The 13,934-nt window shown below is 44.9% G+C and overlaps 1 protein-coding gene across 2 annotated transcripts in view; it reads left to right on the top strand.

The window, feature by feature from the left end:
• Window positions 1–5,353: 5,353 nt before the first annotated feature.
• Window positions 5,354–13,934, top strand: part of CACNB4 (calcium voltage-gated channel auxiliary subunit beta 4) — a 264,809-nt gene continuing 256,228 nt past the window's right edge. For both annotated transcript variants that reach the window (XM_082630275.1, XM_082630277.1), the window contains exons 1-2: window positions 5,354–5,427; window positions 5,937–6,020. In XM_082630275.1, coding sequence (XP_082486401.1) covers window positions 5,371–5,427; window positions 5,937–6,020 — 141 coding nt within the window. In that variant the 5' untranslated portion in view covers window positions 5,354–5,370. The remainder of the gene's footprint in view (window positions 5,428–5,936; window positions 6,021–13,934) is intronic.

The raw sequence follows: 13,934 nt of genomic DNA, 5'->3' as shown, positions 1-13,934 counted from the left end.
TTTGGGACGATTATAAATAAAACTGCTATAAACATTTGCATGTTGGTTTTTGTGTGGACGTAAGCTGGACTATTGGTGTGTTTAGCTTATTAAGAAACTGACAAACTGTCTTCCAAAGTGGCTGTACCTTTTAGCATTCCCATCATCAATGAATAAGAATTCCTGTTGCGGGCTTCCCTGGTGGCACAGTGATTAAGAATCCGCCTACCAATGCAGGGGACACAGGTTCGAGCCCTAGTCTGGGAAGATCCCACATGCCGCAGAGCAACTAAGTCCATGCGCCACAACTACTGAGCCTGCGCTCTAGAGTCCGTGAGCCACAACTACTGAGCCCGCGTGCTGCAACTAATGAAGCACACACACCTAGAGCCCGTGCTCCACAACGAGAGAAGCCACCACAATGAGAAGCCTGAGCACCACAATAAAGACCCAATGCAGCCAAAAATTAAAATAAATAAATAAAATAAATTTTAAAAAAAGAATTCCTGTTGCTTCTAATCCTCACTAACAATTGGTATTGTCAATTAAAAAATTTTTTTAACCATTCTGATAGGTGTGTAGTGGTATTGTATTGTCATTTTAATTTGCATTTTCCTATTGACAAATGATGTTGTGTATCTTTTCATATGCTTATTTGCTATCCATTTGCTTATTTTCTACCATCTGTGGTAAGGTGTCTGTTCAAATTTTTTGTCCATTTATTAATTGGGTTTTCTTATAGTTGACTTTTGAGAGTTGTTTGTATATTTTGTTTACAAGTTCTTATCAGATTTGTGTCTTGCAAATGTATTCTCCCAGTCTGTGACTTATTTCATTCTCTTAACAGAGTCTTTCACAGAGCAGAAGTTTTTAATTTTAATAAAGCCAAACATACCAACTTTTACTTTGTTGGATCACATTTTTGGTAGTGGTGTTTCTAAAACCTCATCACCAAACCCAAAGTCATGTAGATTTTCTCCTATTTTTTCTCCTAGACATTTTAAAGTTTTGCATTTTACACTTAGATCTATGATGTATTTTGAGTTAACTTTTTATAAAATCTGAAGATTTTTCAAAATAGAGGCTTTGAGATAATTCATATGCCATACCATACATCCATTTAAAGTGTACAATTCAGTGCTTTTTAGTGTATTCAAAGGTATGTGCAACCATCACTCTAATCAGTTTTATTAACATTTTCTTTGCCTCAAAAAGAAGCCCTGTACACTTAGCTATCACCTCAATATCCCCCCAGCCCTAAGCAATCACTAATTATTTTTAGTCTCTATAGATTTCCTTATTCTGGACATTTCATGTAAATGGAATCATACACTATATGACCTTTTGTGATTGATTTCTTTCACTTAGCTTAATATTTTCTTTTTCTTTCTTTCTTTTTTTTTTTTTTTTTTTGTGGTATGCGGGCCTCTCACTGCTGTGGCCTCTCCCGTTGCGGAGCACAGGCTCCAGACGCACAGGCTCAGCGGCCATGGCTCACGGGCCCAGCCACTCCACGGCATGTGGGATCTTCCCGGACCAGGGCACGAACCCGTGTCCCCTGCATCGGCAGGCGGACTCTCAACCACTGCGCCACCAGGGAAGCCCCTTTTCTTTTGTTTTTTAGCTTAATATTTTCAAGGCTCATCCATATTGTAGCCTGTATCAATACTTAATTCCTTTTTTTTTTTTTTGTGGTACGCGGGCCTCTCACTGTTGTGGCCTCTCCCGTTGTGGAGCACAGGCTCCGGACGCGCAGGCTCAGCGGCCATGGCTCACAGGCCCAGCTGCTCCGCAGCATGTGGGATCTTCCCGGACCGGGGCATGAACCCCTGTCCCCTGCATCGGCAGGCGGACTCTCAACCACTGCGCCACCAGGGAAGCTCTGGAGTCTTTTTTTTAAAAATTAATTATTTTTTGGCTGTGTTGGGTCTTCTTTGCTGCATGCGGGCTTTCTCTAGTTGCGGCGAGCAGGGGCTGCTCTTCGTTGAGGTGCATGGGCTTCTCATTGCAGTGGCTTCTCTTGTTGCAGAGCACGGACTCTAGGTGCACAGGCTTCAGTAGTTGTGGCACGTGGGCTCAGTAGTTGTGGCACACAGGCTTAGTTGCTCCATGGCATGTGGGATCTTCCCGGACCAGGGCTCGAACCCGTGTCCCCTGCCTTGGTGGGCGGATTCTTAACCACTGCGCCACCACGAAGTCCCGGAACATCGGAGTCTTAACCACTGGACTGCCAGGGAGATGTCCTCATGGTTTTGATTTGCATTCCCCTTAAGACTAAAAATGTCAAGCATCTTTTCATGTGCTTATTGGCCATTTGTATATCTTCTTTGGAGAAATGTCTATTTAGATTCTTCACCTATTTCAAAATTGGGTTATTTGTCTTTTTATTACCTAGTTGTAATATATATGTGTGTGTGTATATATGTATATATATATTTTAGATACAAGTCCCTTATTACATATATTGAATATGATTTGCAAATATTTTCTCCCATCCTGTTGTCTTTTCACTTTCTTGATATTGCCCTTTGAAGTTCAAACATTTAAAATTTTGAAGCCCAGTTTACTTTTTTTTCTTTTGTTGCTTGTGCTCTTGGTGTCATATCTAAGAATCCATTGCAAAATCCAAGGTCATGAAGATTTACCCTTATGCTTTCTTCTAATAATTTTACATTTTTATGTAAAACCTTCTCATTTAGGTCTTTGGTCCATTTTGAGTTAATTTTTGTACGTGGTGTGAGGTAGGGGTCCAACTTCATTCTTTCAGCTCTGGTTCTGGGGGTGGGGACAATGGTGTATCTCTCTGAGTGACACCCTCACTTTAGGAGCTGAGTGCTTGGTAGGGAGGGGCAGTAGGCTGGTCTCCTGGCTTGTCTCTCCATGAGTGATCAGGGCCCCAGTATTCTCAGTGGCACTGTGTCCAAGGTAGAGCCCGCATCCCACAAGTGAGGGCTGGGCTAAAGAAGGGATCCCCCACCTCTCCGCTATATTTGATGGGAACTTAGCCTCAGCAACAGGTGGCTGCTGCAGGATGATAAATGCCCCATGACCTGTCCCTCTCAGGAAAATAACCCTCCATCTGGGAGCTGAGGGGAGAGGGAGCCCTGTGTTCTCAGCTGTACCAGTGTACAGTATGGAGGTGGTGGTGGAGGGGAAAGCAGATCTTAGTTCAAATACCACAGGCTCACTTTTCTTACTGAGTTTTAGTAAATTTTCTTGAATAAAAGTTTCTTCATTGGCTGCATACCCTCAGGACCATTTCCAGAGATTAAAGAATTTTTTAGAAACTATTTTCACCATTTCTGCTGTAAGGTAGGTACAGAGAACCCCTCACTGTCATGCTGCTGTAGATTCTTTTTTGATAACTCAAAGTAGTAAGACTGGGCAGTGGAACACCAGAAAACTCAAATCCCAGTGCCTACATAGTAATTCATTCTGTAAGTATTGAGTAAGTATCAACTAGGAAAATGGCTGAGAACTAAAAATGGATTGAGTTGACAGTAACTAAAGCAGGAGTTCTGCATTGGCAGACATACCATTACCCATATACTTTATGAAATATCTACTATATGTGAGGTATAAGAGTAGAAGATAAAAAGCTAAAAATCTATTTTAGAAATTAGACTTTCACAAAAAGAGAACAAGTAAACCAAGGCAGTCTGCACTAAGTGCCCAGAGAATAAATGCTCCAGTTTTTCAGGGGCACAAGAAACTACCCAGACCTGGAATGGTCAGGGGAGATTTCTGTGGAGGGAGAGTATGCTGAGCCAGGCTGGGAAGAAGGGTAGCATTCAGCCCAGTGTCGGTTGGGGGAAGGATACATTCCAAGGCAGAGGTGCTGAAGTGGGATTGTATTTGGTATGTCTGAGTAATAATGAGTAGACCTGTCTGCTTGCTGGAAGGTGTTTTTACAGATCAAGTTGGAGAAATGAGGTGGCGATCAGAAAAGCAGGGGCTTGATTGTTAGACCATGGAGTTTGGACCCTGTCTTGTGGGCTGCTGAGAGCAATGAGTGCTTTTTAGAGAAGAGTGGCTTGGGCAAAGAGATTTTAGGAAAATGGCTTTGCCAGTAGTGTGTAGATAGAATGGTGTGTGTGTGTGTGTGTGTGTGTGTGTGTGTGTGTCCAGCAGGAAGCCGGGAGGCAAGGAGACTAGTTATTAGGTTGTTACAAAAAATTGAAGGTCTGGATTAAGTGAAGGGGGTGGGAATGGAAAGAAAGTGTCTGGTGGATGGTAAAACATAATCAGGACCTCAATAAGGCCAACCAATTGTTAAAACAAACATGGCAGTTTCCCTAAAAAAAATACTAGAACCCAAAGTGACATGGGCTGATTTAGCAGTTTGACATACTATGCAAATTTTATTGATGGATTTCTCTTGCAGTTATTGTAATTAAACGGGGTCTCTTTATTTTTGAATTCGCATGTTTTTCTTCCCTCATTATTTCAAATCCCTCTTCTCCACAATTCGCTTTTACTTTGATCTCAAATTAATCTCTAGTATGTTTTTGCAGAAGGAAACCAAGGGTTGCAACAACGGTAAAGATTGTGTATGATTTCAAAGATGAGTTTCCTCCCTTGAAAACAGATGTCCGCGTACAAGTGGGAGGCACGTGGCCAACTCTTGCTTTTTAGCAGGTCTAACATGACCTTCAAAACTCCTTGGGGTATGCTGGTGTCCTGCGGGGCTGCATCCCCGTCAGACTCAGGTTGTCATAGTCTCCCACGGCTGCCTGGATGCTTGGGGTTCTGAAGCTAGAGTTCACAAAACAATACAAAAACACCGACAAAAACCAAACCACAAAACCCCATGCCTTACCACCGTGGGCAGATGAGTGAAGTCGCGGAAGAAAGGTTCGACTCTTGCCCTTTTAAAATTCCAGTGCAGCAAACACACACACACACACACACCCGGGTCGGCTCTTCCCACTCACTGCCACACTGCACCAGCGTCCCTCCCAAAGTCCTGATTCATGAACCGTGCCACCTTTGTCTCATTCTAAACTGCAGACTATTTTAATCCTCCCACCCCCATCCCAGATTCCCCCCCCTCCCTTTCTCCTCTGGAAAGCTCTGATGTAAGGCGCTCGCTAGGTGGGAGAGCGCTTCTCCCGATCGGCTCCGGTAGGCGAGATTCCGAGAAGCCCCTTCCGCAGGACCTCCGCCTGCGGGGGCCGCTGCCCGGGACTCCGCTGCGGGCTCCGAGAAAGCGTCTCGGTCGCTTTAAGTTGTTGCGCTCTCGGAAGGGCGGGCAGGGAGCCCGGGAGCCGGCGCGGTCCCGGGAGCGGGTGGGGAAGTCCTGCCTCCCTCCCCTACCTCCCGCTTCCGAGCGTCCGGGGGCCTGGCCGCCCTCCGCCCACCGCGCCCGGGCCGGCCATGCGCCTGTGAACCATGTCCTCCTACGCCAAGAACGGGACCGCGGACGGGCCGCACTCGCCCACCTCGCAGGTACCGCCCCCTCCTCCCCCCTCCCCCCTCCTCGGCTGCCCTAGAGCGCCCCGCCTTCGCGCGCGGCGCGCGTGGCCCTCAGTCCTGGGAGTCTGAGGCCCCGCTCCCTCGCCCCTCCCCCCGCGTCCCTTCCTCCTCCGCCCCTCCTCTTTCTCCTCCTTCTTTTCCTCCTCCTTCTCACCTCGTCCGGGTCTCTGCGCTCCCGCTCCGGAGCCCGCAGCTTTCCCCAGCCCATGCCGGGGACTCGGACCCCGCACCCTGAGAGTCTTTGTTAATGGATGTGGTGGGTGCTCGCGGGCTGCTCTTCTCGGGCGCCTTTCCAGCCGTCGAGGCTTGAGTGGGTGGGTGGGGTGGAGGCTGTATCTGGGGACCGCGGAGGAGACTTGGGTGCGGGCTCTGGGGGACCCCGGGGATCTGGTGTCCGGAGGCGGACTCTAGTCAGGGGTGGTCGCCCGGCTCCACACTGCCGTCCTCACCGGGTTCTTTCTGGCTCCGTGTGTCGAGTCCAGGTGGCCCGAGGCACCACGACCCGGAGGAGCAGGTTGAAAAGATCCGATGGCAGCACCACTTCGACCAGCTTCATCCTCAGACAGGTAGGAGGCGGGCGCAGGGGAGCCGGTTGGGCAGGAAGCCGAGCGCGCGGCGCGGGGTCAGGAAGCCGAGCGCGGCCCCCACGTGCCGGAGCGTCTGGTAATGTCTCCGCGCGTCGCTTTGCGGCCGCGGGCGGGAGCTCCGGCTGGTCCTTCACCCTCTGCCCCGGGTTCCCAAGTCTTCGGGTCCTGGGAAGTTAGTTTGTGGGTGTGGACACAAGCCGGCGGGGACCTAGTTTAGGTCAGGGGCGTTGAATTTAAGACTGGAAGTTATTTCTTTTTGCACCTTCGATGCGTGAGGAAGCGTCTTAGTCGTGTGACTGGACTTTGAGCGATCAGAGCCCGTGGGGCCGGACAACTGCTGTGATTCGGCCGAGAGTTAGAGGGCTCTTCTATTTTGCCCTATTTTGAATACTCTCCTTTGTCATCTCCGAGCTCTGGTCAAATGAAAGGCACTTGGAACAGAAAGTTTGGTCTCGCTTTGGGACTTATTTGGTTCGCTCAGTTAGGGAAAGACAGCGGATCTGGTTTAAATCGAAATAAGCGAAGGCCGGCCCTCACTTTCTGGGGTCTCGGTGGTGCTACACTTAGTGTTTGTTTTCTTAGGGTTTGTTTTCTTCTGCGTGGTTCTAGTGCGTGTTGACCGTGCTAAAAATCGCCGGTTCCGCTGAATGCTGAGGTGCCTTTTACCTTGACACAGGAAATTGCTCCTTAATTTGCTGCAAAGAAACCACCCCTACATAGCTGCTGGGTGCTAGAGAGATGATGCAAAAGGGAATCACCTTGATCTCTCTTTGGAACAGAAACTGTCGAGGTGTGTGAGTTCGGGGTACCCTGGGAGGACTTTGGTCATCGCACCAAGACGTTTTTATCCCAAGGCTCCGCTGTGGGCTGCTGGAGTGACCTTGGGAAGTTTTTTTCCCTCTGGGTCACTCAGATCATTGTGTAATGTGTTTTTAACCTATGATGGCAGCTGCAGTGTGTTTCTGTAGTGATTGTCATCAATTTAAACAGATTATCCATGACGAATTGGGTATTAGACTCAGAATTGGACTCAGACCTCTCCTAAAAAGTCCATAGAGCATATTTACATAATATTGATTACATAGGCATTCATTTTCTGCAGAAACAGAAATTATTCCTACTACTCTTTAATTCAGTGAGTACTAAGCATGTACATTTAAAAAGAAATATATTTTGGATTCTGAAGTCAGTCGAAAGTGTATTCTATCCTTTTTGCAGTGCTTAGATTATTTACGTATTTAATAAAGCAAAGACATTCTTCATCTTTTACAAAAATTGAGTTAGGTGACTGAGATCTTGTTTATGTTATTTTGTAGGTGCCTATTTTTGGTAGTGTTTTATTATTGCAAATTCTTAGAAATACTAATTATACAGCAGTGTATTCCATGAGCTGTTTGACTAAAACTTTTGAGTTCAGCTACACCATCACTTCACTAATGTTTTATTCTTCCAAGCACAGAGCCATCAATATCCTTTGTAATATTCTTATTCTTTCCTCAATTTAAATGAAAAAGTGAGATAATGCATGTATAAATTCTTGTTAAGTGTGCTGGTATGTGTTGGCTTAAAAATGTAAAAAGTATTCATGCCAAATAATTTTGAGAGTAATTTAAACCATTGCAGATTTTTGGAACAAATATATTTCATAAGTCTTTCTGAAAATAGGCTAGGATTTGTTGGTGTAATAAGATGGCCTAATTTAAATTCAGAAGCTAGCTGTAATTGTATTATATATACAATCTTAACTAATTTTTCTGCACAAAAATAATACATGATCTTTGTGAGCACTTACAGTTCAGTAAGCATCCTATATATGATCTTGTTTAAATGGCATAATATAGACTTCTATAATGGCTACAATAAAATAACAGGGATTTTTATTTATTTGACAAGAGATGAAAAATGATTCCAAATGTAACTTTAACAGTGTATTTTGAAATTAAATTGAACAGTTTTCACCCAAATGCCAAAAAAGTATTTTTTTAAAAAGCACAGCTGTTTATGTTACTAGAGACTCATTATTTGTAGAGTGACCAGTGGTTTATTGTTTTCAAATTCTTGATGTATTTCACAATCTGTGTGATGCCTTTGCACATGAAGAAGATAGTGAGGATACCAATAAAAACAGTGCTGCTCATTTCTCTGCTATATCATTTACAGAGATGGGAGGGGGAAGATTTCACTTACTAAAAAAAAAAAAAAAGATTGTGTTGAATCAGATGGGTAAATCTGAGCTGGTGGTAAAGAACAGAGGACAGCTGGCAAACTCATCAAATAGAACAGTGTTTATTCTTTGAGCTGGTAAAAAATTTTCAGTGTTCATGTGTGTATATGCACAGATGAATATGTGTGTGCACCCATACACATGTACACATGTGAGTTGGCCTGAAAGTGAACAGACTGAAACAGAGAGCCTGCCTCTCCCCTGAGGACTGCTCACAGAGTCCCTCTGGCATCTTTGACCTTGTTTCCTGGTCTCCTAGATTGCTGCCCTCCACAATTTAGGAGGGATGGAGGTTTTGGAATGAATCCAGGGAGCAGCTAAATTATTTCTTTGAGGAAAAGTGAGAAGATTAAGTATTTTACCACTGAAAGGAGAGAGAGCTAGGGGTGACCCAGTAATGATCTTCAAAATGTACACAAAGGTGGGACTTCCCTGGCGGTCCAGTAGTTAAGACTCTGAACCTCCCCTTCAGGGGGCTCGGGTTGATCCTTGGTTGGGGAACTATGATCCCATATGCTGTGCGGTGCAGCCACACACACACACAAAAAGTACACAAAGACGTTCTTTGGAAATGTGATGGGCTGTTGTCAGTCTTCACTGAGGATGAAACGCAAGAATTGGCTACAATTAGAAAGGAATGATGCTTTTACAGCAGGACTTTCCGAAGAGTGTTGATATCATTGGAATGGCTTTCCAAGTAAGGCTGTAGAATTTTGTCTCAGGAGATTACTTTTGACAGGCTATGTATGAATGGATTGTTTATTCATGTTTAAAATTTTTAGGAAACACATTAACTATTTGCTATGTGCCTAACACTGCACTAGATACTGTGGAATAGGAATGAAAAGAAGAATGAGACACAGCTTCTGTACCCAAGGGATTTTTTGATCTAGTTATGGAGACATAGATGTATACAAATAATACGGTGAAATGGAGCAAGGAATTAGGGTGTCTGCAGAATGCCCATGTGTGCTGATTATATGAAAAACCCATGGGTGGCACTGTGCATACAGTTTGTGTGGTAGATTGCTACAGGTTACTCTCACTGGGGTTACTCCCACCTTTCTCCCCTCTGGCTTTCGAAGGAAAATCTGATCAGAGTGAGGTCAGTTTGTTGACCTCTCCTTGTTAAGTCTGCCTTTATGAGAACTGCAGAGTCTTACAAGGCCTGGCTCCTACCAGCTTCCAGCCTCATCTTAAGCCATGATCTCTAAGCTCTGGGCACAGATCTTGAACACACCACCCTCCCTCCTGCCATAGGCTCTTTGCACATGCTGAATTGTCTGTGTGGAGGGCTTTTGTTCTCCCCTCTGCCTAGCTGATTTTTTAATCTTCCTTGAGACCGAAGTTTAGTCTTTACTTCTTCTAACCTCCCTGTTAAGGTTAGTTCCTTAACCACTTACCTCACCCCAGAGTGCATTGTGCCAGTTCTCCATAGTGCCATCACTATTTATTTAACATTTCATTATTTAACATGTAATTAGATTTTTTTGTTAATGTCTGTCTCCCTATCCAGATAACAAGTTCCACTAGGGCAGGGACATGTCTGTGTTTGGTCTCCTTTTTGTCCTCAGCACTTAGCATAGTAGATGTTCAGTAAATACTCATTTGACTGAATGAAGGAGTGGATGAATGGAGGACTAGCTTGATATATTTTAGACATGAGGTTCAGTTCCAATATTAAACTCTTTGTTTAATCTGGAAAAATTGCCTCCTAACAAACCTCCCCCAAATTTAGTGACTTAAAGCAACATTTAAAAAAATGTCTGTGTACTGAGCAGACACAGTTCTTCTTTGTGTGATGTTACCTGGGTACTGGGAAGGCTGAAATGTCTAAGACAGCCTCACATGTGTGGTTGGTGGTTGGTGCTGGCTGCTGGCTGAGAACTCAAGTAGAGATTTTGACAGAGGGCTCACTTTTCCTCTACCTGGGCCTCTCAGCACGGTTGCTTGAGCTTCTACCCAACATGGTGGCTAGGTATCAAGCAGGACCATCCCAAGAAGCAAAGGCTGAAGCTGCAGACTTTATAAGACCTGGTATCAAAAGCTATATGACATCACTTCTGTTGCAATCTCTAAGTCAAAACAAATCAAAGGGATAGCCCAGTTTCAAAGGGAGGGGAAATAGACTCTATCTTTTGATGGGGTGTGTCAAGGTCACCTTACAAAGGAGCACATAGAATGGAAGATATTGTTGCAGCCATCTTTGGAACCATATACCTTAAAGCAAGGTCCCTTCTGTTTTTTCAGATTATGCTAATCAGATGATCATTACAATAATTCAATGAACCCACACTGTACGTAGAGATCTAAAACACATTCAGATACTAAGTTGACACTATAATAAAACAAGTTGGCAAAAATATTCTTTGGGTTCTAATTTGAGCACTGGTTATAGACACATTTCTCTGATGAAATGCAGATTCATCAACAGAAGGTATATGCGTTGTGCATAGCTCTAAGATAATCATATACTTGGAGTCATGCATATATGCAAAATTTATCCATAAGCTTAAAATCACAGAATTATAGAACTGGAAGAGATTGTGGAGGGAAAGTACTTTGATTCCCCATTTTCAGATGAATGAAACACAGACCCAAGGACATAAAGCCCTTACCAAGGTCACACCAGTAGATAGTGGCAGAACAGAGATAGGAGACCCCCACTCAGATTCTACAGTTTTTCCACCACAACACACTTCATCCCTGAATAATCACGACAGGCATACAAACACACATAGATGTGGACACATGAAAGGACTTACTCCTCTTAGAGCCTAGAAATATTCCTAGTTTATATAGTTACTGTGAAGAGCAAAGCAACCACTGAAGAATCTGCAGGCTGTAGTTTTTTCCCAGTTTTATCATGGGATGGAATTTTTGTTTGCATCGTTCATGGTTCATGGAGGTTTGTTTGTTTGTTTACTTACTAACATACTAGTGATTGTATTAGCCAGTCTAACCAGAAGATGAAACTACTTGAGTTTTTACAGCTGGGGGACTTGAATTATAGAGACATGATTAAACAGGTGAGGGGAGGGCTTAAAAGCTAAACCTAGAGGTTAGCAACAGCAGGAAGCTGCTCTCACCTCTAGGTACAAGGACAAGGGGAGGAGACTGTAACTAGAACCCAGGGGCCAAAATCCCCTGGTAGATGTTGGAGCTAGTGGGGTACTGTTTGTAGGAGCAAGAGACACAGAGGAGATGGCAGCCTCTGCCAGAGAAGCCACTTGAGGTGGAGAAAATGGGCAGAAATACTCTGGCTTCTCCTTTCTTGTGCTCCCCACCCCTGCCTTGTTTCCCACTGGCTGACCTGGACACCAGCTGACATGGGAGTCTGGGAAACAACCTGCAGGCCATGGGCCCCCTGAGACAGAAAGCAGAGCAGAAAAAGGAGAGGATGAATCTGAGGAAAACAGGCCAGGACTGGCACAACTATTATTATATTTTAGCTGCCTGGAAGATAATAATGAATCATTTTCATCAGCAAAATTGGAAGCTTTTACTTGCTCTGTAAGTCGACCGTCCTTGCTAAATGATATAATCCAGTGACAGTGAACTTTAAGGAAAAGTTTACACCTATTTCCTTTGTGAATTCTATCTGGAATGCATCTTCCCAAATTGAGATCTGATAGAACAAAAAAGAACTCTGCCTCTGTGGCAAACTGTGCTTCGTTCTGGCTCTTGGGCTTGAATAAATGGAACTGAATTTATGAAGCTTCTTTCTGATTGAGAAATCTAATTACTAGGCAGCTAACCAGTTAAGCAGTCGTTTTTGCTTTTCTCCAAGTTTCTGTTCTTGGCGTGCAGAGTTCCTGAAATCTCATTTTTTATAGAATTAAGAACTATTTATCCTTCAGTTTAGGTTGATAAGATTTTATTGAAACTTACATAAATTCTGATTCAAATTTTTTTTTTTTTTTTTTTTGCGGTACGCGGGCCTCTCAATGTTGTGGCCTCTCCCGTTGCGGAGCACAGGCTCTGGACGCGCAGGCTCAGCGGCCATGGCTCACGGGCCCAGCCACTCCGCTGCATGTGGGATCTTCCCAGACCGGGGCACGAACCCGTGTCCCCTGCATCGGCAGGCGGACTCTCAACCACTGCGCCACCAGGGAAAGCCCTCTGATTCAAATTTTAATCCTTCTAGAAAATTATAGGACGCCGAGTGAAAATGAAGCTGAAAATGACCTTGGCTTTGCTGTGGCCCTCTCCCTGTAATTATTCCACGTGCTGCCCCAGACAATGTTGTTACCAAGGAGCAGGGACTGTTTCTTCATCAAGGGAAAAAGCAAGGGCAGAACGGAAGAGAATGTAGCTTTGTCTACAAACTACAGTTTGTAGCTAGTTGTAGAAACGAGTCTCTTCGCTCCTGATGAGCCTACTAACTCAGTGGGGTTAGCTGGGCTCAGCAGATCGAGTTCTAACCCATCTTTTCTGAGATTGTGGCGTTGTCCAAGCTCATCATTGTTCTCTGAGTCTGTCCCTTTCTTGGTCTCATTTCTGCAGCTCAGATTCAGAAGAAAGCATAAGCCCTAACCAGGGTGAGTGGGCTTGCACCTCACTCAGGTTCACTGAAGACCCCAGGAAATGTCCACAGACTTGTGGGGAGTGGAGCGTGCAGGCCGCATTCCACGTTTGGCCTCTGCAATGCTTTGGAGAGGAGTGCTTCCTGGAACAGCGCCACCCTCTCTGCTTGCTTGCCCTTTTCAGCTGGAGTGTGTGTGTGTGAGAAGGACCCTCTGAGCCCCTGGATGGTGTTCACTTCCTTTGCGTCCAGGCCATTGCACCAGTATGTCCCCCGTGGGCTGTGTAGAGCACTTCCTTACCGTCCCCAATCACACATTCTCTTGGTAATACCTCTCCAGATTAGAAGCCACCAAATTGATGAGTCTCAGGAAGAGCTAGGCTGTTATCTGTAAAGAACCCCCATAAAACCCCATGCCGATTTAAGCAGCCAGTATGGTCCTGCCTTCACACAGTTACATGTCCTCATTCTTGCTGAACCAGGAAAACGTAGAGGTAGAACACGCACTCTTTGTTCTAGAAGAGTGTAAGTTATGAACTTGACTACAGAGTGACACATCAGGTATTTTACATGGATGCAACCATGTGAACGGGGTCAGGGAGGGGGGTAGGGTGAGAACTAGAAGTCTGAACTAATGAAGAGGCTAAATTATAGATTCAATTTTCAGGGAATAGTATTATTGCTTTCAAGTAACAATAATGACAAGCTGTGTGCTTCCTTAGCCCGCATTCAGAAAGCGAGAAGGCTGATGAATTACCAACACCTGGCTTGAATATAGATGGTGCTTTGAAATTCCTTGAAGACGGTTTTCATTTTAACTAGAAAAACATGCTGCTCTGTAAACTTTCCTACTTTCTTTACTATATCCTTTCTTTTTTTTTTTTTTTTTTTTTTTTCTTTTTGCGGTATGCGGGCCTCTCACTGTTGTGGCCTCTCCCGTTGCGGAGCACAGGCTCCGGACGCGCAGGCCCAGCGGCCATGGCTCACGGGCCCAGCCGCTCCGCGGCATATGGGATCCTCCCAGACCGGGGCACGAACCCGCATCCCCTGCATCGGCAGGCGGACTCTCAACCACTGCGCCACCAGGGAGGCCCTACTATATCCTTTCTTATGACACCCATAAACAGAGCAGAGGTAATTACTT

Source organism: Mesoplodon mirus (assembly GCF_964341445.2).
Source record: "Mesoplodon mirus genome assembly, chromosome: 8".
NCBI classification, from domain to species: Eukaryota; Metazoa; Chordata; class Mammalia; order Artiodactyla; family Ziphiidae; genus Mesoplodon; species Mesoplodon mirus.
Note: the sequence above shows the minus strand (reverse complement) of the source record. Positions and strands in the feature narration are given on the sequence as shown.